Genomic DNA, 25,017 nt, shown 5'->3' with positions numbered 1-25,017 from the left:
CAGACCATACAGGTCTACTGATTTTGAATTGCAGAATTTTGGTATAGCTACTGCAATGTTAGTGACAGCAATTTGTGACCATTTGAATGTAGACGTTGCAGGTTTATTGTGCAATATGAATAACTCTGTTTCTTCTTGATGCTTATTAATGCTTGACTTATAGTTGTCATTTTGTCCAGGTGGATGTCCTTTGTTACCAGAATTAATAAATAAATTATTCATTTCAACAGGTGTGATATATGTGGTATCACAAGTGGTTCTATTTGTGTTGTCCAGTTCTGGTTTGATAACTCTCTAAGAAGCCTTGTGTTTGTTTTGGGCTAGCTGAATATAGTTATAATTTGCTATTCGTTTCTGTTTTATAATTTCTAACATCAATGTAATTTCTAACATCAGTGTATGATATTACTACAGAAGGAAGATCTTTTTGAATTTATAGTAATACTAGAAAATTTGTGCCAGACCAGAACTTGAATCCGGATTTCCTACTTACCATAAGCTTCACATAACCATTAGGCTATCTGAGCATGTATTCATGTGTGACTCAAACTTACATTTATCATGGATGTTTCCACCTATGATTTCCTTACACTTCTCCAGTGGGGTTCAGTATGTGGAACAAGCATCAGAAGGGAAACAGAGAACTTTGCTTTATACTATCAAAAGGGATGAACAGCTAGGAGTATGCACCACTGCAGTCAATGCATACAACTGACAAAAAAGGACAGGTTTTCTACTCTTACTAAGGTTTCACTAGACATAGTCAGTGCTTTAGGCATCCATGAGTGTATATTCTTTCAGTGTAAGCACAGTGCTGGATGTCATGCTCAATATCCTATGTACACCACATTGACTCATCCCATTGACTCATTTCCCCCAGCATTTCATATTATAAAAGTGTATGGAACACTAACTGGAAACTACATCATAGTCACATGTATTACTGTATTTACTCAATTATAAGATGAGGTTTTTCCCCCAGATTCATTTTTCAAAATTCACAGATTAAACTATTGCTGATGAAGTCAAAATTTTTGCATTGTTTAATGGATGAATACAGGGTCATCTTTCTTGAAAATTTTCAATTTTTTTCTCAAAATTCACAGATTAAACTATTGCTGATGAGGTCAATGTTTTTGCATTGTTTAATGGATGAATATAGGGGTCATCTTACATTTACAGTTGAAGCTTTGGTGAGGAAGTTCTGTGCAAATTTATTTCAAAGAATTCCAAAGCACAAGGCTTACAAGACATTAGGCCAGGTTCACACATACAACAAGAGTGCCAGAGCTTGTGACATACTACAGTTTCCTTGCAGTTGCATGTGTGAACTCCCAGTTTTTAGTGGCTCAAATTAAGAGACACAATTTTTTGTCATCCCACAAAAAGTTCGTCAGTTGTACTTTGTTGCACCACTTTCCTTCCACTACTGCTCCTCGACTGTTCTGTTACAGTTATCAAGGAGTAACTGCTGCTATGATTCATTGAAGTTCAGTGTGTTTATTACTGAAAAAAGTGAAAACAGTGGTCATCAGGTACACTTTTGCAGCTTTTGGAACAACAAGAACAGCAGCCTATGTTTGATTTTCTGCAGCTGTGTGTGTGTGTGTGTGTGTGTGTTTGTGTGTGTGTGTGTGTGTGTGTGTGTGTGTGTGTGTGTGTGTGCGTGTGTGTGTGTGTGTCTGTGTGTGTGTCAAATATTTGCAGATCAACGTCCGCCCCTGGTATCTGTGTGGTCAGCGTGACAGAATGTCAATCCTAAGGCAACAGATTTGATTCCCGGCTGGGTCAGAGATTGTCTCCACTCAGGGACTGGGTGTTGTGTTGTCCTAATCATCATCATTTCATCCCCATCGATGCGCAAGTCGCCAAAGTGGCGTCAAATCGAAAGACTTGCATCAGGCAAATGGTCTACGCGACAGGAGGCCCTAGTCACACAACATTGATATTTGCAAATCAATGACATATCCCACAATTTTAAAAGATTTTTGAATGAATAAATAAATAAACTTATATACATAACCGTAAAACTGAACCTTGTAAACTTCCTGCTTTGTGATACCAAATATTGTGAATTATCTGCAGGAAATAGCTAATGAGCATGTTGTGACAGCTGTTAAACTAAACCGTTACCAGCTTTCGACAAAGATGGTGACATTCAGATGATACGAGAAAGAAAATGAATCAAGAATTAAATTTCTAACAAACAAAATTAACTACATTAAATGGGCTGCATTTATTATCACAGTTATAAACTACGCCAGGATGACCCATTGTGGAGACAGTACTTATCGCAGAATGAGTGATAGTTTGAGAATTGGACTGAATCGTGGTTGTTGTTGTTGTTGTTGTTGTCTTCAGTCGTGAGACTGGTTTGATGCAGCTCTCCATTATACTCTATCCTGTGCAAGCTTCTTCATCTCACAGTACCTACTGCAAGCTACATCCTTCTGAATCTGCTTAGTGTATCCATCTCTTGGTCTCCCTCTATGATTTTTACCCTCCATGCTGCCCTCCAATACTAAATTGGTGATCCCTTGATGCCTCAGAATATGCCCTACCAACCGATCCCATCTTCTAGTCAAGTTGTGCCACAAATGTCTCTCCTCCCCAATTCTATTCAATACCACCTCATTAGTTATGTGATCTACCCACCTTATCTTCAGCATTCTTCTGTAGCACCACATTTCAAAAGCTTCTATTCTCTTCTCTTCTTGTCTAAACTATTTATCATCCATGTTTCACTTCCATACATGGCTGCACTCCATACGAATACTTTCAGAAACGACTTCCTGACACTTAAATCTATACTCGATGTTAACAAATTTCTCTTCTACAGAAACACTTTCCTTGCCATTGCCAGTCTACATTTTATATCTTCTCTACTTCGACCATCATCAGTTATTTTGCTCCCCAAATAGCAAAACTCCTTTACTACTTTAAGTGTCTCATTTCCTAATCTAATTCCCTCAGCATCACCCAACTTAATTCGATTACATTCCATTATCCTCGTTTTGCTTTTGTTGATGTTCATCATATATCCTTCTTTGAAGACATTGTCCATTCCGTTCAACTGCTCTCCCAAGCCCTTTGCTGTCTCTGACAGAATTACAATGTCATCAGTGAACCTCAAAGTTTTTATTTCTTCTCCATGGATTTTAATACCTACTCCCAACATTTCTTTTATTTCCTTCACTGCTTGCTTAATATACAGATTGAATAACATCAGGGATAGGCTACAACCCTGTCTCCCTCCATTCCCAACCACTGCTTCCCTTTCATACCCCTTGACTCTTACAACTGCCATCTGCTTTCTGTACAAATTGTAAATAGCCTTTCGTTCCCTGTATTTTACCCCTGCCACCTTCAGAATTTGAAAGAGAGTATTCCAGTCAACATTGTCAAAAGCTTTCTCTGAGTCTACAAATGCTAGAAACGTAGGTTTGTCTTTCCTTAATCTTTCTTCTAAGAAAAGTCGTAGGGTCAGTATTGCCTCACGTGTTCCAACATTTCTACGGAATCCAAACTGATCTTCCCCGAGGTCGGCTTCTATCAGTTTTTCCATTCGTCTGTAAAGAATTCGCATTAGTACTTTGCAGCTGTGACTTATTAAACTGATAGTTCGGTAATTTTCACATCTGTCAACACCTGCTTTCTTTGGGATTGGAATTATTATATTCTTCTTGAAGTCTGAGGGTATTTCGCCTGTCTCATACATCTTGCTCACCAGATGGTAGATTTTTGTCAGGACAGGCTCTCACAAGGCTGTCAGTAGTTCTAATGGAATGTTGTCTACTCCGGGGGCCTTGTTACGACTCAGGTCTTTCAGTGCTCTGTCAATCTCTTCACACAGTATCATATCTCCCATTTCATCTTCATCTACATCCTTTACCATTTCCGTAATATTATCCTTAAGTACATCGCCCTTGTATAGACACTCTATATACTCCTTCCACCTTTCTGCTTTCCCTTCTTTGCTTAGAACTGGGTTTCCATCAAAGCTCTTGATATTCATGCAAGTGGTTCTCCTTTCTCCAAAGGTCTCTTTAATTTTCCTGTAGGCAGTATCTATCTTACCCCTAGTGAGATAAGCCTCAACATCCTTACATTTGTCCTCTAGCCATCCCTGCTTAGCCGTTTTGCACTTCCTGTCGATCTTATTTTTGAGACGTTTGTATTCCTTTTTGTCTGCTTCATTTACTGCATTTTTATATTTTCTCCTTTCATCAATTAAACTCAATATTTCTTCTGTTACCCAAGGATTTCTATTAGCCCTCGTCTTGTTACCTATTTGATCCTCTGCTGCCCTCACTATTTCATCCCTCAAAACTACACATTCTTCTTCTACTGCATTTCTTTCCCCCATTCCCGTCAATTGTTCCCTTATGCTCTCCCTGAAACCCTGTACAACCTCTGGTTCTTTCAGTTTATCCAGGTCCCATCTCCTTAAATTCCCACCTTTTTGCAGTTTCTTCAGTTTTAATCTACAGTTCATAACTAATAGATTGTGGTCAGAGTCCACATCTGCCCCTGGAAATGTCTTACAATTTAAAATCTGGTTCCTAAATCTCTGTCTTACCATTATATAATCTATCTGATACCTTTTAGTGTCTCCAGGGTTCTTCCATGTATACAACCTTCTTTCCTGATTCTTGAACCAAGCGTTAGCTATGCTTAAGTTATGCTGTGCGCAAAATTCTACCAGGCGGCTTACTCTTTCATTTCTTTGCCCCAATCCATATTCACCTACTATGTTTCCTTATCTCCCTTTTCCTACTCTCGAATTCCAGTCACCCATGACTATTAAATTTTCGTCTCCCTTCACTATCTGAATAATTTCTTTTATATCATCATACATTTCATCAATTTCTTCATCATCTGCAGAGCTAGTTGGCATATAAACTTGTACTACTGTAGTAGGCATGGGGTTCATGTCTATCTTGGCCACAATAATGTGTTCACTATGCTGTTTGTAGTAGCTTACCCGTAGTCCTATTTTTTTTATTCATTATTAAACCTACTCCTGCATTACCCCTATTTGATTTTGTATTTATAACCCTGTAATCACCAGACCAAAAGTCTTGTTCCTCCTGCCATCAAACTTCACTAATTCCCACTATATCTAACTTTAACCTATCGATTTCCCTTTTTAAATTTTCTAATCTACCTGCCCGATTAAGGGATCTGACATTCCACACTCCGACCCGTAGAATGCCAGTTTTCTTTCTCCTGATAACGATGTCCTCTTGAGTAGGAACCTCTAATGCATACTTTGTCTTTATATGAACATCTACCAAGTTTAAATTGCAGTTTGCCCGAAGCCATTTTTGCTTGGAATCGAGATAGCCTAAAAATTGGATAAAAACTTGACAGGTGTACACATTTCTGCAGGAGATTGTTAAAATCAAGGCTGGAGCTAGTGGTGTACTAACGTGTTTCATGCAGAAATGTTGTCGATGCTCACCGTCAATAAAGATAGGAGCAACTGGGGATGGTGGGGGGGGGGGGGGGGGCAGTTGCTGGTTCATACACAGCTACTGAGAGAGTGGTGGGCAGACAGTGTGTGGAAGCAAGAGATATTACAACAGTCTCAAGTAAGTATAGAAGCGAAATCTGCTGTTTTTCCAGTAAAAAACATCAGTGTTCTCAGATCCCACCGTAACCACATTCTCAGAAAACAGAACATATTTGGAAGGAACAGATAAATATTTGTGAGATCAAAGATATAAGTTTCAAAACTGTCCTGTTAGGATGATGATTAAAAATTGTGATGCCACAGTCGACAGACTAACGAAATGAGGCAGTGAAGATAAAAAAATTAATATAAACAATTTCTTTTTATTAATTTCTCCTTGTATTGTCAAAATGTATAAGTTTAGAATATGTGAAACATTAAATTTTTAGGCTGGTACCATATGTCAATAAAAAATTAGAATTTTGATTAGTCAGAATGTGTAAAAAACAATTTTTTCCTTAAGAAACCTGTTAAATAAAGGGGGGTCATATACCCAGGTAAATAAGGATTCATTGATTCATTTCCATCACCATTTCATGTTATTGTGATGTGTGGAACATGGCGTGCGACGAGGGCCTCCCATCGGGTACACCACTCGCCTTGTGCAAGTCTTTCGATTTGACGCCACTTCAGTGACTTGCACGTTGATGGGAATAAAATGGTGATGATTAGTACAACACAACATCCAGTCCCTGAGCGGAGAAAATCTCCGACCCAACCGGAAATCGAACCCGGGCCCTTAGGATTGACAGTCCGTCGCGGTGACCACTCAGCTACCGGGGGCGGACACTTCTGTCAGTTATATTTCCACATGTTAGAATGGGGAGTGATCCTACATGCCAGCTGATGTTGAGAGCATGAGGAACTCCTTACCGTGGTATACAGAAGTTATATCCACCATAATTTCCTCATACCATGGTACCAAGTTTGTCATTCTCTCGACACTAGCTAGTGTCTAGAATCACTCACCACACTAACAAGTGGGTGTATCACTGGCATAGGTTCCAATGAGTGTTCGATACAACACTATAATATCAAACGTCGGTGGAAATGAGTCAATGGAACACACTGTGTAGTATGTTTAGGATACTGAGTATGGCTGTTCAGCACAGTGTTGACATTTTGAAAGAATCTGGAGTCACGGATGCCTGAGGCACTGACAATGTCTGTTGATACTTGTTATTTGATAACTCTACTAGTAGCCCTGTGTTTCTTTTAGGATTGCTGAATATAGTTATCATTTGTCATTCATTTCTGTTTTGTAATTTCTCTTATCAATGTATGATCTCACTATTGAAGAAAGATATTTTTGAATTTATACTGATAATTGAAAATTTGTGCCAGAACAGGACTTGAATCCAGATTTCCTGCTTGTCATAAGCATTCACCTTAACCATTAGGCTCATGTGTAACTCAAACTTTCATTTATCACAGATGTTGACACCTATGATTTTGTAACACTTCTCCAGTTGGGTTCCATATGTACAAAAAGCACAGTGGGGAAACAGAGGACCTTGGATTATCCCGTCAAAAGGGATGAACAGCTAGGAGTATGCACATGGCAATCAAGACACACAGTTGGCAAGGAGGACAGATTTTCTACTCTTACTCAAGTTTCACCAGACATTGTCAGTGCTTCAAGCATCCATGACTGCATATTCTTTTAAAGTGTCAGCAAGGTGTTGAACACCATGCTCATTATCCTACACACAACACAGTGTGTGTACCATTGACTTATTTCCACCAACATTCCATATTATGGAGGTGTGTGGAACACTAATTGGAACCTATGTCAGCAATATTCCCATATTTAATATGGTGATTGAGTCTAGGTACCAGCTAGTGTTGAGAGAATGAGGAACTTCTTACACGTGGTATGTGACAATTATGGTGGATGTAGGGGGTCTGTTGTGTGTGGGGCCCATGACAAGTGTCAGAATTCAGCTCCATATTTTCATGGCAGGGTGCTTCGTTGGGGATCAGAATTTCATTGAGATACCTGATATTTGGTTATTCTTTGATGGGGTAATACTTTACTTAATTTTCACAAATGCTGATACTAGTACTTCTAAGAGAGGAATGAAACTATGAGAAGAGATACCCAAAAGGAACTAGAATTAGTATGGCTTATGAACAATATTTAATCATACAATATTATTCACTCCCATCTATGAAGTGAAGATGTTTTATCCTGGCTCATTATAATGTTTTGATGTCTACTTTTTTTCTCTTTTTCAAATGTTTCAGAAAAAAATCATGTAAGTGTAGTCTAAATTCACAGCAACACTTCAGTTCATTACACTGTGTATAGTAGTGACAAACTGACTGATATGATTTACTTCCACCTTTCAAGAAGTAACCATCTGTATCTAGTAAACATCAGTACACTATAAATGATTCTTTATTGCTTGGATGTGTGTCAGAAGCTTATTGCAGTGGAAAACTGTTCATTAGCACTGGTTAAATGTTCTTCGATTGCATTTCCTTGCTGCTGATGAATGTATCTTGTTGAAAAATGATGTTTTGCAGCATCCAAGTTCTTCGGCGCAATGGCATTATCCAGAAACTGTACAGAGAATGGTGGCCACGCAGAGAATATGAGCAAGATGACCACTGGGAAGCAGTGGACATGGATCAACTTATGTCTCCATTTGGTATATTACTGATTGGCATCCTTGTGGCCTCCCTCATTGGTGCAGCTGAAATTTGCTGGCATCTAAAGCATAAGGTACAAGTAACATTACCTTTCATCATTATTTGGTTGATTTGATGTTCACGTTTTACACATTAATCCTGATACTTGTTTAATAATCTCTGATGTAATGCTTCAGTTAATAAAAATGTATTGTTTTGGATAAGATGACCTAGCTATTAGTGTAATTTGTAGCCTACGCTCTGTGATTTCTAGCAATGGGAAGTGCATATGTTTAATTCTTGCACAGACAGACTTACTTACTTGCTTTTCACTTATGCTCTTTGTTTATTTCCTGTCTTAAAATGTGACCTATACAAACAGAAAATAGTGTTGTTTACCTCCTACTCCTTCTATCTGCTTTAACACCAAAGGGAAGTATGCTGGTTAAACAATTAGAAGGTTACTCAAGCTATCCTGATACATCATGTTAGAATGAGGAAACGGCTACACTGCTCACCTAGACATGTCAACAAGAAAGTCTGAAAGGGATGGTATTGAACTCTTGGAGCATATGGAATTGTCATCATTTGATGGCAGCTGTAAGCGTACTGGTCTTATGTTTTGTCTCTTTGATGTTTGTAATCCTCTTGATGGTAGTTCTGTAAAGCTTCTAGAAGGAAAAGTATGAGCTAGTTTAAAATAATGATTGTTACCTGTGGCCAACTGTCCAGTTTGCAGCAGACAGGAACAGAGAGAGTTTGCGATCATATGTCCTTGGGGTCTTTTGCAGCAGCATGCCTGAACAAATTTTTCTCTGTTTTCAATCCCCTTCATTTCAGATAAAACACTTGACCTTTCAATGGCACTCTCTGCTATGGTCATCAAGAATAAAAACCACTGACTGCTGGAGCTGGCACAACTTTCCACTTACATTGTGACAGTCACAGCATCTGGTATCTAACAGAGTGCTGAAATGATGCACATGTGGAAGATGAGTTGGGCAGCTCATAGCAGCTACTGCCTGCCACAGGACCAAGTGATGTTCAGTGGTGTGAGAGGTTGACATCATGTTTAGAACTGCCACTCCCCCCTCCCGACAGTTATTAATTACCTGCTTTCGCTTTGTTACAGTATCTAAAGCCTGTCCCCATGTCCTACTGAGTGTGTACCTGGTCCCTATTAAAACTGTTACTGTTTGTTATAATTTTATCTGCCTCATTTATAACGGAGTCCCAATACGTTAATGCATGAGGCAAGACTCTCATCTTTTCAAGTGGTATTTTGTGTCTGTTTTCCAGGCAGTGACCAGCTCTGGTTCCAGGCAGTGACCAGCTCTGGCTGACTTGTCAAGTTCACTTTCTTAATATGTCACTTACGCTCAGCACAACACTCTGCAACTGCTGTGCGAATTGTTTGGTCTATGTAGATGCTGCTGCATTTGCAAAGAACGCCATACACACTGGGTATGAGAAGAGCTATGCCATCTTTAAAAGGGTACAGCATATCTTGTATCTTGAAGGCAAACCAAAACACTGGTCTCAGTCCACAACTAGCTTACTGTTTGTTGTCTCACACTATGGCAGGAAAGCAGCTGGCTTGGCCTTTTCTGCTGATTCACATAGCGTTCTTGGTCTGTGGCTCCTGAAAGTGTTTGCAATGTCTCCCTTGCTATAACCATTTTCTCTGAACATGTGTCTAAAATGTTACAATTCAGACTGTAGGTGCTCATGGCCAGAAATAATCTCTACTCTGTGTGCTAACATGATCAGGACCTCTTTCTAGCACACAGTGTGTTGAAAACTGTCGGTATCTGATTACTGATCAGTGTGCATTGGTTTCCTGTACACTGAGTGACCACTCAACTAAAACATCCAAATAGGGCATGGGGGCAGGTGTTGGATATTTCTAGGAAAGCTAAGATGGATGCCTTACACTCGTAGGGAGGTTGGAATGGCAGTTTCAAATGTTGCACTGGCCACTCACAATTCTTGATGTCACTCAATCCCATGGCAGGCCGGAACTGCTATGAGCTGCCCAACTCACCTTCCAGGCACTCATCATTTCAGCCCTCTGATTTGTGGCAGATGCCACTGTTGTGTCTATATGAGCAGAAAGCCATGCCAATCCCGGCAGTCAGTAGTTTGTACTCCTGACGACTTTGGCTGAGACACCCATCGAAAACTTGAGTGTTTTATTCAAAATGATGCAACTTGAAAACTGAGGAGATTTTATTCAGTTGCTATCATAATGTGTTAATTCAAAGAGCACATTTGACATTTAGTTCATACAGGATAGGGTAGTACTTGTACATACACAGATGGCACATTAGTGCTCTTTCCGTTAGACGAGTCAGAGTCTATGTCCTTAAGTCACAGTCATTTCATGATTTTCGTTTTGGCTGTCAGCAATTACAATTTGGATATGATCATAGCCATATCTGCTCTTCACAGTGTGGCATTTAAGTCTCAAAACTCTGCTGGTGTAGAGAGAATACTTTACAGTCAGATGCATGAGATTGTATGTAACGTGATTAAATGTGTAGGAAGAAGAAAATAAGAAAGTTCATATTTCTCCTACCACTCGCTGGCCCTCCACAACAGAACCATCAGAGTGATACTGTCGTGTCTCCTGCCCAGCCATCTGCATAGCTAAGGGCCAAGTTATAGTGTGTGCACATTGTTGTAAATACTTGATAGTCAGTTGGTAAAGCTCACAAAATTTTTTAGTATTAATTGACATGTCTAGAACATTTTAGAAGGAATGTATGTTAACTGTACACCAAGAAAGTAAATGTTAGTATTGGTACAATGAAATGTTGTAGCATAAATGGCATCTTTTGTTTGTAGATGGAGTCTTATCTCCATCAACAGAAAGCAGAGGGTCATATTGACAACCTGCACTATAGGAATAAAGTTAAACTCATAATGAGAGAACAAAACATGTGGGGTCTCATAAGATTTGGTAGTAGAACCACTCCTATTCTTAAACTACATAAGTGATCAAGTGATTTTGTAGGGCCATAAAAGACTATAGTGTTTACTAATGGAACAAGTACAATAACAATAAGCTCATACTCAACAATAAGAGGCATAACATAGATGGTAGCTGAGCAATCCCACAACTGGTTCACAGTAAAAAATTTCAAGTTTTAATCTCACAAAGACTTATGACATTTCAACCAAGGAGAACTGACCTGGCTGTACCACAAGTAAACAACAGTGGTCATACTCTCAATCAGTGATTCCTAACTTGGCAGTAATTACCCCCTGAGGGGTAAAATGAAATTTTCTGAGGCGTAAAAACTACACGATTCGAATCTGTTTCAGTCATGAAACTAAATTATTTTCTAAAGATCATTACTATTATCTCAGTTTTGTAAGACTCAAAGGTATCAATAGTTACTTTTTCACAATTAGCTGCATTAATACGGTGTGGTTACAGGTTCCTCACATAGTCCATTCACTACACGCTTATGTTGTGCTTTGTCCTGTACATCACTCATGATAAAATGGAAACATACACATAACAAAAGGGAAACATATACATAGCAAATGCTAACTATTTCAAGAGAAAATGTCTTCTCCAAGTTGTAGATAGTACCTGCAGTAGTCCTGAAATTGCCTCATTACTTGCTTTGAAATAGATAAATGAATTAATTTACAGCACGACACAGCAGTGACTACATAAGGGGTACTATAATGCTGTACAAGGTTTTATTATTATTACTGAGCAGTTAGACACAAAGCGTTAACAGCCTGAAGTCATCCAGCTTGTGACAGTTAAAAAGTAAGGAGTGCGGCAATGAAGTGGGCTTCGAACAGTAAGTATGTGCATTCATGTGAATCTGTTTGATTTTAAATGAGATTGTAGTGTGCAGGTCAAGCTACTGCAGGGGTCTAACAAGTGTGTATGCTCACTGTGGATAGCTGGCTTAAGGAGTTGTGGGTAGCACTTGCAATGCATCACAAATTCCTTCGTCATTCATAAAAAAAAACACACACACACACACATTAAATATCATTCATCTTTCATCATTTTAAAAATAAAAGTGTTCCAAGAAAAGTCTTTCACTCTACAGTTTATTTAGGTGCTAAAGTTGGTGATAATGAGTGGAAGGGAGGGGGGAATGAGGGCAGGGGTACTGCTAATGTCTGATTGCACTCCAGGATAATGGTGTAAGAAAGGATGGTAATCACTGCTCTAAATGAAACACCATGCGTAAATTTCATTGAAGTCCTGCTGAATAACAATCTAAAATAAAATGAATATTTATGTTAGTACTTTGCATCCAGACAGCAATAAATAGTTGCAACTATTTCTGAGTGACCAGTACTTCCAGTAGAGGTTTATTTTTTATTTTTGTAGTGTAGCATGCTTTCAGCTAGTTCTTTGTACCATACAAACAATAAAATACTGCAATTTCACTTTAGAACCGCATGAGTACTATTTCAAATATTACTCCACCTGGAATTCCTAGTGTTGACCTGTGACAAGCAAGCAAACCATTTCTGGCAACATCTGAGATATGCAATGGGGTACTTCACAGAGACAGTGGTTCATTCCAGTGAACAACTGTTACTTGGACCATTTTGCCAGCACGGTGACTTCCTTAGTGGCTCTTAACATGTTTCGAAAAATGCTGAACATACAGTGTACACAGTGAAATCAAAACTTTCACCACCAGCACATAATTATGGTCATATAGAACAACTATATACACAATGTGTTGCACAGTCAATATCTTTAAATGACTTTATAAACAATTCTGATTAAATTCACTGAGCACAGGATAGTGTACAGGACAGTATTCCCTGCTAATTCACATCTGCACTGCAATGCCATGCATTCTTTTCTTTGCCCTCCCATGTTGGAAACAATTCCATCGAATCCATTCCTTCAACCATGTTGAACCCGGCTGGCTGGGGTAAACAACAGACTTTCTGAATTTTCTTCCACACCACATGATTGGGTTTACCTCTGCCAAAGCCTTCATACCGACAGAACTAGTGCCTTATGGACACGTTTTTCATGAAATACCTATGAGACAGTGTCCTTCATCTAAACCACTTCCTTTTCAACCAGATCATTTAAGAACTTGGTTTGCCATTGTGGAAACAATCCTTGGCACTAGTGAACAGCACTTAGAAGTTTTCCAGCCAAGTAGACAATGTTGGGGAATGTGGTTACCTCACAAGTGAGGTGATTCAGTTGTCTCCTGAACCTATAAATCTGATGTAGCAAAAGCTACTTTGGTCTAACACTCAATTAAATCACCAGGACGACAGTTGCAGCAAGTGATGTACACAGAAAAATTGGGCAGCAAAACAAATTCACAGCTGTGGAGTCATTTACATGAATTAATTGATCCAACATACATGCCCCCACAGATACAGGCTACAATTATTAACCACAAATATGATATGGGAGAAGACAGTTTACAAATTGTAGATAGAATTTTAGCACTCCTGTACCATCAGCAACACTATTATGGTGGCATGCTGGAAGTTGCCTCTAACCTCTCCACTGCAGCAGCAAGTCACCAAAGGATGCTGAGCACTTGCAGAAATACATGACTTGATGCCACATGTAAACAACAGACAACAACTGCTAGCAGGAATTCCAGACAGCTGCACACATCAGATATTCACAGTTGATGATAATGGACATTCTATCCTTGACCCAGAACTGATGCCTTGGAGTTGGTTTCAAACACATTTTGGGAAATGCAAATGTTCTGTGCTGTGCAGTCACCCAACCTCCAGCTGTGACTTATAATAGGTGCTCGGGTCACAGCACATATAAAAATGTACCTTCACTACAGCAGGTTGGCCAGACAAGTTCAGTTCAACCCACACAAGATAGCTGCGGGTTGTACACCTTAAACAAGACATCAAACTAGTATTTCCTAATTGACACAGGTTCTGAAGTGAGCATACTTCCCAAAAGAGCATCTCAAATAGAGGTTCCAGATTCCATCCTTCAGGTGTGAAGCTCAAATCACACTTACATCAAACTATATTGAACAATCACCCACACTGCAGACCCTGGACTACATAAACTTTTCATCTGGCATCTCATGATAGCTGACATAAATGTGCGCTTATTGGGTGCAGATTTTTTAATACAGTTGTGCCTCTCTTGCAGCCTCACTGATGGCAGGTTTGACAACACTGTCAATGCAGAATCAGTGCTGAGCATGACAGACAGACCACCCACACATTCACAAGTGCCAGTGACAGTTTCCAGTTCAACAGTGACTAAACAATTAATGAATACATATCATACCTTGAAGTTGAAAATGGCCACTATGAACAAGAAATACAAACATGTGAGGATGAGATGTGTGAAGTTACATTAGGAACATCAAGACTTACAATCCAAGATGACCAACAGTAGAAAAGAATTGGAAGATTCTAGAAAGAAATAGTTAAAATGAAGAAATACACTATGTATTTGGGAGAACAATCTACCATTCCAGTTCTCTGTGTGCCAGCAGGTTTGAAGGATGTGGAAAATCTTAAGAGACCAATGAAAAACTTTACTTGGACCTCCAGAGTTGTCAGGCAGTTTATGTCGCCTAACAAAATGCATTAAATGTTGACAAAGACCTTATTAAAGCTAGATAATATTGACCATGAAAGCAAGGATAATATCAGACAGACACAAAAGGATGTAATATGTCGCATACAGAAATGTGTCGGTAGCCTTGAGTCATCAGTTGGAGCTGTAGATGTGGAGAAGAATCACCGTTTGTCGCAGCATCATGCACATGCACCTCATAAGGAACATTACGTGTTTATGCAGATCAGTAATGCCAATGTCAGTGCACAAACTTCTAGTAGGATTTTTCCAGTGTTCCATCTGTCACATATGTTCCTAGAGCAAAGAGAAGTATCAAAGACAACACAGTTCATAGGATAAATACTACACAAGGCCCTCATATTTTTCACAAGGCTTAGCAGTGTGCTATGGACAAGTTAAGGTTGCCACTGATGATTTATTGCAATCAGAGATAGTACACCTTTCAGGCAGCCCATGGGCTTCCCCCTTCATTTAGGGCCAAAGAAGGATAGTTTGTATCTGTTACATGGGCTCAGTCCCAATACCCACACATGTTAAAGTGTCATAGAATGTCCAGGAGAGGTGTGCCGAACATGGATTGAATCTGCCTAACAGATTAGTAGCAAGGGAGGATGTGCCGGCCAGCCTGGATGTCATTTTAAGTGGTTACCCACATCCCACTAGGTGATATTCACATTTGTAAAAATGTTTCTGCTGTAATATCAACCAAGAGCAGTGCCTCCACCCAGCGAGTTATATTATCTGTTGCCATTTTGGGCAGGGGTCCCACGAGGTCAACATTTACGTACTGCAGACATCCTTTTAGTATTGTATAGCTGCAATGTTTTGGGGATGCTCAACATCTGACTTTACACCAGTGACACCTGACCCAAGTTGTGTCCATGCTTTGCAGTCTGCCTTCACTTTAGGCCAGACAAATTGGCCTGTAACTTAACTTTGTGGTTGGTTGTACTCTGAGCTAAAGCACACTGCGTAGGTTATTAAAAAGTGCTTTACAAAACTCTCACAGAAAAACTGGATATAACCTCTTCTGTGTGACAGGCAGCACTCATAAAATGAGGACTAAAAGCAGCCTACAGAACAGGTAACTCAATACAGAGATAACTAGGGACAACTAGTGCCAACACAAACAAATACAATATATCTACATTTCTCAGATGACATGTCAGGACTGCAGTTTGATTTATATGGGACTGACAAGTAGAAATTTCAACATTAGGTTCACAAAGCAGCAGTAAAGGATAATAGTTGTCATTTTAATTCAAAGAACACCTAATGATGGATATGGAGCAACAAACATCAACACTGACCTAAAAATTTTCAAATGCAGCAAGAGCCTTCCCCCCCCCCCCCCCCCCCCCCCCAAAAAAAAAAAATAAACTAGTAATTTAAGCAAACCACCAAATACAGAAAACCAGAGGTGAGTGAAAAGAAATAACTGAATACTGAGGTCTCTGCAATGGACCTCTGTGCTCTGCCCTCAAAGAACTGTCAAACAACACAAACCAACAAATGCAACACACACATTAAGTTCAACCATGACAGTGACATTGCCAGTCATATATTTTTGATGTACAAATATTTTGTGTATGAAGTTCTCCACCATTGCAGATTATAAACTGAAAGAGAAACTGCTATAGCTGTGAGCCACAGAAACCACAATATATCTTCACAAAGCATATAAAAAATTTATTTTTAAAATTTTAAAGCCATCTTTTTCCTGGCTTTATCCTATATCTTTACAAATTTGGCATGTTGATCTGGAACTGGCAATGTTAGTGGTAGAGGGTGGCCTGATGCCCTTTGTTGCAGCCTTGTGACAGAATTTATGTACCTCTGTCCACAGCTAGTGTTATTCCATGTGAAAGTGTGAGAGCATTTTTGGAATGTTTGAGAATTGTGCAACTGAGGCAAGATGTGGGTACCAGCCTGGTATTTACCTAATCAGGTGTGAGAAATCACCTAAAAATCGCATCCAAGATGATAGGCACACTAGCCCCCTATCATTAATCCGCCAAGCGGATTCGATCAGGGACCAGTGCACGTATCGCAGCAGCAGCAGGTAACATGAATGGCTGTCCAGGCAAGTTTTTCAAATTAGTGAATATTTTAATTAAAAGGTGACAATAAATTTTTCCTGTTATTTAATAGAAAACAACTAAAAACTATTGATAATGCAGCAACTTCAATGAAACATGTTTGGGTTGAAAATAAGAAAAAATTGAGTTTGCTATTGCAAAATCTATCCAAAAATAAATTTATTTGCACCCAAACATGGACATAAAAATGAGCTTCAACTGAAGATGAGTATTTAATAAAATATATTTCCAGAAGTCACCCCCAACATGATCTTCAGATTATCAGCTGCCTTGTTATGCATTTTTAGTTTAGGACTTATTATTAAAATAAAAGATCATTATAAATTTTGTTATCTTGTTTATTATCCTGCTCCTTTCTTCCCCTACTTCCTTACTAAAAATGCTATGTCTTTGCAAGAGGAATTAATGTAACAGACTAACTGAACCCTGAAATTTTCTGTTTTACAGAGATCGTCAACAAATCCTGCAAAGTATAGACTGTTCCTTCAGATGACAAATAGAAACCTGAAACTGAGATTTTAAAGATGTAATGAAATATTTGAAGCAAGAGACTGACAAGATTTTACTACTACTTCTACACATCTGCTGCCACTACTATTATACATAATTCAGTACTGGGTCACGAATAACCCATGACACTGTAATGACAACAGAGATGACGATGAACACCACCACTACCTTCCTTATAGACATCAATGTACCCAACCCATAAGATGCAAAACATCTGCTGTGAGAAGATGATCAAATATATGGACTTGGCAGCTGAGGTGAAAGCCATGTGGAAACAGAAGTTTGTACCCATCATCTCTGTAGTAATGTCAGTCACTGTTGTGTTGTCCTAAAACATACAGAAGAATGTACAGGACCAAAAACTGCCTCCTCCTCTCTGTTGGCAACTGCTGAAGGCAGTTACAGTGCACACCTGCAGAATAGTTCATCACAGTCTTGGAGAACATAGTTGATTTAGTAGTAACTTGTTATTTAAACCATTATCTTTATATCAGTGCCATGTAAAAATGAGAGTAATAATAATAACTTTCACCAGATAGAGTAGGCAAAACATAGGCAGTAGCCCAGACTATTCAACACTGAACTGTAAGGTCCTGCTTCTTACCAGTAACTGAGCACAGGTTCTTGAGCAGTAGGTACTAGTAATCAGTACCGACATTTAAAGTAATCACTGTACTTAAGTTTCTGAAAGTGCATAATATAGTTTCATATGTGCTTCTGTGTAGAAGTGAACAGCCATCAGGTAGCCATGACTAAGGATGATTATAAATTATGATTTGTTTTGGTCGAATAGTTGACTACTATCCAAAAACAACAGGAAGCAAGGTTGTAACCAAGCTGACACCTAATTGTAGCTAGTGAGCCACGTTTAGGTCTGATGTAGTGTGGGAACAGTTGTACAAGATGGATAGCTAAAAGACTGGTCCAATACTTTGAACAAACAAGTTCAAGGCATAGCATTTCATTGGCAAATAAAGCTGGTTGGTCTTACCTCTTCTGGAGTAATGGCCTCTCAAAGGTAGTGAACAGCAGCCACAGAAGGAAAAGAAGGGGCTGTTAGATATAGGCAACTCAAATAAGGTGCAGAGTGGTTGAGAGGTGCACTACATACTTGATTTAACCACATGTGTGGCCAAGTACATCTGGAATTAACTCATTTTTCCTGTTTTTTTCCCCTTCATTGTTCCTTTTCTTGTAAGGTAAACTACTTTAACTCATACAACAAGGAAAAACACTCTGTGGTATTGGATTACAGTAGTAGTGGCACACAGTGTTCAAAAATTTTGGAGGACAAAGATGTTAAATCAAAATCGGGGAAGGCAATTGGTAGAGGCTCATCGAAAATGTGGTGCACCTTTAAAGGAAACTACGTGCAAGATGTCAGTGTGATGAGTTTTAGAGTACTGCTTGTATCATTTAAGTCCTTATCAATCAGACATGACAACAGGCATGTAATGAATTCTGAAATGCACTGCTTTATTTATCAAAAGTAATGCAGCATATTGATATAATTGGGACCCTCAAGGATAGGTAGTTTTGAAAAAAAGGCAACATATGCTTCTTGAAACTGTGGGCTAAATGTAAAGAGCCTGTGTTAAATTCTGTGGAATAATGCTGCTGTTTCCTTTGTAAATGTTATGTAGATTCTGCGGTAATATAAGACATCATGGCATATAAGGGCATATGGATAGTCATTTTCCATTGTTCCATATTGGTAACAGCAACATTTCATTCCTACAACTTCATCCTTGAACCCCCGTCCATACAATATCCAGTGGCTTGAGAACAGCATATGTAGATTTAGAAATTAGCATCAGAATCATGGTACTGAGGCTGCTGCTTCTCATTTGTTGCAGAAAACATAAATCTGGAATATAAGTTTCACACTCTGAGAAGCTCAGTTTATGTGCTGAAGAGGTACCAACTTCTTTGTGTACAATCTCATGATTAATTAGCAGAATGTCTTGATAAAATAATTATGAATTCATTATTTTATTTCTTTTACTTATATGGTACCCACTAATGTAAATTATTATTTTAGTGTTGTAATAAATACATGAAACTGATGTAACTGCAACATGTCATGTTTAAGACCCATTTCATCATTCTTTTTAGATTTTTTAGTACAAAGGTAAATTTTTTTGATATTTGCTTGTTACTTGGATGATAAATAAAGTCTTTCACTATGATGTGGGGTGAATCAGTTTTATACTCTTCTGTGCAACAAACACTTTCAAATTTCTCTAAATGAAAATGCATTTGTCTGTAAAAAAATTTCTTTATTTTCTAGGTAACAGTCAAATATTCACAATGATGACAGCCTTATTCAAAACACACTGTACACACTGGTCATAGTTTGATTTAATATAACAATTGAACTCCAAAGTGTAAACTACAAATAAAAATTGGAAAAGTCAACCATTTGCCTACAAATCAATGAATAATGTTGATCACACATAGGTAACAGATCACAAAATCACTCTGGGTTCTGAGGTACACTATCATTCTTATCTGTGGCCATGTGGTTGGTTGCTGGTCATAATTTATGCATAGGCATTGTTTTAAAGATCATTAAACCTTAAAAAAATTGTAATAATTTTTTATTTATGATTGTATTCTGTACTGTACAATCTAAGAATCATTTCATATAATTATTAGAAATATTGGTGCAGCAATCACACATACAGAAAATGCAGTTCAATATAGTGTCAGTCATCATAAAACCAGTTATATCTATTACACAGCCTCCTCAGTTTGCTCCTTAAACTAAGCTGTATCATTCAAAAAACTATTGTCAATTTCTATATCTTCATGATATTTCTTACAGTCTTGGATCATTCAGTATTACTTGTTCATACACAAACACATTGTGTCATGTATCCCTTATGCATAGCAGTGACCCTGATTCTGTAGACACCACTCAGGCTCTATGGTATCTGCAGCAATGCCCTCATCAACAAGCCTCTGCCTCTGAATCAGGAATCTGTGTTCAGCTGACATCCAGCCTTCTACAGGATCAGTCCATAAACGTTCAGCAAGGGCAGCAGCACGGGGCCAGAAACGTCCATCAAGTGCAAACTCATCAGCCTGCTCGGACCACAGTGCAGCTTCACTGCCGAGCACCAACTTCCGTGCTTCTGAACCCTCTCCAACATCTATACCAAATGCTGATAACAGGTCCCACACATTGTTGTCATATACTTTCTGCCACCCAATATATGGTGAACACCAGTTGTTGCCAGATCCAATCCATGCTCCAAATCTGTAAATAAATGCATTATGTTCATACATAACATAATATTTATGAAAACAGAACACTGTGAATAGAGCATACAAATCATTCAAAAACACATTATTCCATGTATACAATTATAAATACAAAGTCATTTTCAAACATGCAGTGGCCAAGAAGCAGAATCTGAACCAAAGCCTATGGTAATGTTCATATTACTTGTGTCCACTGCTGCATACTACACTTTACTGCTGTGTGCCACCTTATTGCAGATGAAATAATAATGGGAAAGTTCTTGTGAGTCTTTAGGTACACTTTTCACCAGCTTCAGCCTCACAATTTCATTAGTTTATGTTTCTGATATTGCTCAGCTGTTTATATGAATTTTTAGTTTTAGCTGTTCATCATACCCCAGCATATTTCTTGTTACTTAAGAGTGTGTGTGTGTGTGTGTGTGTGTGTGTGTGTGTGTGTGTGTGTGTGTGTGTTTTTCTCATTCTACAAATCAATTTTCAGCCATAGTCTAAATTGTGTGTGTTTGGTTTTTATTTTAGTAATTTCTTTACTGACCGCGCCCATCATTTTTTCCCTCACTTTCCATTTTGTCTTTATATTTTCAACTTGTCTGACAATATTTTCACAGAAACACAGCCTTCTATCTCTATTAGTTACTGCTCAGGTGTAATTATACTGGAGGACTCTCTTAGTTAAACTTTGCTTTTTGGATAGTGTTAACACATTTGTATACTGACTTAAAATTTAGTTGTGCTGAAGGCAGTGACAAAATGTTAATCACAAAATGTGCAACTCAAACATCTGACACATATCAAGAAGTACCCGATGCTTCTTCGTATCTTTACAACACTTATGCTTTCAGATACTGCCTTGCCTCTTGTCATTTATTGTTCTGCAAATTTCCAAATGAAAACACAAAGTATTATTGGGAAAAAATCAATGAACCTCTGTCTTATTTCCACATACTTAATTGTAAAAACTAATGATCTTCTCCAGTTACTTATTTCCTCTACTTGCATGGCATTATTGCTGCATCTTTTCCCAACCTCCATGTTACTTTCAGTTAGTTCGTTAGTTATACTTTTCATGTATCATTTTGCACAATAGATCGTAATGATAGGGAGTGGGACATTTTATATTCACATTGCAAATTAATTTGTACATATGGTTACAGTATGAACATTTCAAAGGCTTTTTTTTTCTTCTAAAAAGAAAAAAGATAGGGATGTGAGTTAGTAACTCCTACCCTCCACCTTTTACACATTACAGTAATAGAAATTCTTTTACAGAGTAGAAGGAGTTGTCAAGGAGAAAATTTCTCAGTTTATTTTCAAATTTTACTTTGCTGTCTGTCAGACATTCTATATCACAGGGTGAGTGATAAAAAAATTTTATTGCAGCATTGTACACATCATTTTGTGCTAAAGACAAACTTAATTTGGAGTAATGGATTTTATTTTTCCTTCTGGTATTGTAATTATGTACATCATTGTTCTTTTTGAACTGTAGTGGATTATTTAGAACAAACTTCATGAGGTAATGAATACAATGTGAAGGAGTAGTCAGAATTCCCAACTCATTAAACAGATGTCTACAAGATAATTGTGGGTGAGAACCACGTAATATTCTTACAGCACATGTTTGCAGAACGAGGAATTATCTTTAAGACAGAGAGCTACCCCAGAAAATTATTCCATGTGGCATTCAATGAAAATATGTCAACTTAGTGATTTGTCCTGCCCCAATATTTGCAATAGTTGTAAGTGAAAATGTGGCTGAACTAAGGTATTTTATAGGTGTTCCAATATGTGCTTTTTCCAGTTTAAATTCTAATCAATGTGGACACTTAAGAATTTTGAAGTTTCCACCCTATTTATTATCTCCTCACTATTTACTACACTTACCATTGGTGTAGTGCCCCTAGATGTATGAAACAGAATATGTTGAGTCTCTTTAAAACTGAGGGTGAGACCATTTGGAGAAAACCAGTCAATGATACTTTTAATAACTTTGTTTTCCATTTCTTCTGTTTCTACTTGTAGCTTGGACTGATTACAGTACCAGTGTCATCTTCAAAAAGAACTAACTCTGCCTGTTGTATATTGGAAGATTGTTTACATGTATGAGGAACAATAGTGGAACTAAGATTGAGCCATACATGATTTCTCCTCAGTTAGAATTATGTTCTCTGACTATATTGGCTGAATCACTAAGTAAAACTCTCTGTATTCTTTTGGCTAGCTACAACATTATCCATTGGTTTGCTATACCATTAATCCCCTAAAACTTCTGATTTGATCCATTATAAATGGTTCTGAAAGCCTGCAACTGTGAAAACAATAGCTTTGTTTATGAATAGCTCATCTGCCAGCAGTCATGATTTTCTTTATTTAATTTTTCGCACGATGCGTTTCAGGAAATGATTCCCATTTTCAAGTGCATTTTGTGTGTGTTATGTCATTCCTATGTGATGATGTCAATGTGTGAGATTCTGCCTCATTTTGTTGCCTTCACTGCAATATATAAGAAAACACACGATTTTTAGTTAGTTGTTGATCTTTTTGTGAACTAACTTCGCAAAAGAGCTTCTGTGAAGTTTGGAATGTAGGAGATGAGGTACTGGCAGAATTGTGGTTGTGAGGACGGGTCATGAGTCATGCTTGGGTAGCTCAGATGGTAGAGCACTTGCCTGCAAAAGGCAAAGATCCTGAGTTCGAGTCTCAGGTGTGGCACACAGTTTTAATCTGCCAGGAAGTTTTAATGCTTTCGTTTTTAATGTTGGCTGAGGTAGTTCCTACTACGTGTCTTCTATGATGGAGATAAGACTGAAATAATTTTTTCTCAACTCCTCATATACCAATAGCTTCTAGTTTGTCTAGCGAGATATCGTGTTGGACAGTACCAAATCCCTTCAATAATTCCAAATTTATTCCTATTGTACTGTTTTGTGTGTCTAGCCCCATTATGATATTTTCAATGAAATGGGTAATAGCTGATTCTGTGCTCAATCCTTAGCGAAAACCATGTTGGTGTACAGATGAGACATTGAATTTTTCAAGGAAATTTGTAATGTTATGTTTCACGACTGTCTCCATTACTTTTGAAAATACATGTAACAATATTGTATTTTTGACATTTTTGTTCTTTGAGGAAACACCTCTTCCGATAATGATATATTTATGATGTGTGAGAGTAGTTTCAATATGACACTAGCACATTTTATTAGGAGTGAACCAGGTACTTTGTCAGTCCCTGAAAAAATTTTATTCCTCATTCTTTTTATTGTTCTTAGAGCTTCCGATTTATTTGTGGGGCATAACAATATTGAACTGACACTTTTTTCGCTCAGAACAGAGGTTCCTCTGTTCCTAAGGCAATTTTTACACAGGTTAACTGGAGTACTTACAAAGCAGTCATTTACGTAATTTGCTAGAGTAAGATTTCTGACTACTACATCGTGATCATTGTTTAAAACAATGCCATGTTGAATTTTAATATTTTTGTTTGTTCCTTTTTTTACTACGTTTCATATTGCTTTTGATGTGTTTGCTGGCCCTAAAATTACTTTATCATTGTGCATTGTTTTAGCTTTGTTAATCACACTCCTATAAATATTTTTGCTGTATCTGGTTACTAGAGCATGTGAGTGAGTGCACCTAGTGTATGTTCGTCGCACATGTGTACTTAAATAAACCACCAACTGTATCAGTGCAGGCAAGCCACTCGAAGCCACCTGCAGGAAGCATGCACACAGCACAGTCTCCACCATGCTGTCTGCTGGTGACTCGTGCCTGTATGTGGATGGAGCAGCGCTGACTCACTCCCACTATGTTCTTTCAGTTTGTACCACTAACATCAATTGTTTTGTCTATCACTTATGTTGCACCTTCTGTATGATTCGTTTATCTTGTTACATGTGGAGTCACAAGAGGCTTATTTCCATTATTGTTCAGAAGTTTATGAATAAAGCCATATTTGTGTTACTTGGATCGGTCTCATGTATTACTTGGTTATTACATGATTGACAATAAATTTGGAGCAGTTTCCACATATACTATCTTTAAGTGCGGTTTCATCAAGTTTAGACATTATGGATGCCATGCTACTGGCCCTGATTGAACAGCTTACTTCAGCAGTGAACACTTTGTCAACTTCCATTAATAGGCAGGGTACTGTTCCTCTGGTCTCTCCACCCACTTTTCCTCCTCATGACAATTCAGTCGAGGATTGGGAAGCATATGAAAAAAGACTCTGACAGAATTTTTTGGCTTTCGGTGTGACAGACTCTAATTTGTGCAAAGCCTTATTCTCCCATGGATTCCACCTAAGTGGTATCAAATACTGTGTCAGCTTGTCCCTTTACAAGAACCACCAGCTCTTACTTTTGATGGCATGTGCAGTCTATTGTCCAACTATCATCACAAATGAA

The 25,017-nt window shown here is 38.2% G+C and overlaps 2 protein-coding genes across 4 annotated transcripts in view; one reads left to right on the top strand and one right to left on the bottom strand.

The window, feature by feature from the left end:
- Positions 1 to 19,309, top strand: part of LOC126474649 (glutamate receptor ionotropic, delta-1-like) — a 164,013-nt gene extending 144,704 nt beyond the window's left edge. The window contains exons 8-9 of the mRNA XM_050102127.1: positions 8,045 to 8,243; positions 17,279 to 19,309. Of these exons, the coding sequence (XP_049958084.1) occupies positions 8,045 to 8,243; positions 17,279 to 17,353 (274 nt within the window). The 3' untranslated portion in view covers positions 17,354 to 19,309. The remainder of the gene's footprint in view (positions 1 to 8,044; positions 8,244 to 17,278) is intronic.
- Positions 19,310 to 19,609: 300 nt separating this feature from the next.
- The window catches only part of LOC126475462 (chitooligosaccharidolytic beta-N-acetylglucosaminidase), a 229,968-nt gene continuing 224,560 nt past the window's right edge, over positions 19,610 to 25,017 (bottom strand). For all 3 annotated transcript variants that reach the window (XM_050103346.1, XM_050103345.1, XM_050103344.1), the window contains exon 7: positions 19,610 to 20,603. In XM_050103346.1, the coding sequence (XP_049959303.1) occupies positions 20,225 to 20,603 (379 nt within the window). In that variant the 3' untranslated portion in view covers positions 19,610 to 20,224. The remainder of the gene's footprint in view (positions 20,604 to 25,017) is intronic.

Source organism: Schistocerca serialis, chromosome 4, assembly GCF_023864345.2.
Source record: "Schistocerca serialis cubense isolate TAMUIC-IGC-003099 chromosome 4, iqSchSeri2.2, whole genome shotgun sequence".
Classification (NCBI taxonomy): domain Eukaryota; kingdom Metazoa; phylum Arthropoda; class Insecta; order Orthoptera; family Acrididae; genus Schistocerca; species Schistocerca serialis.
This window is presented reverse-complemented; position numbering and strand designations above follow the sequence as displayed.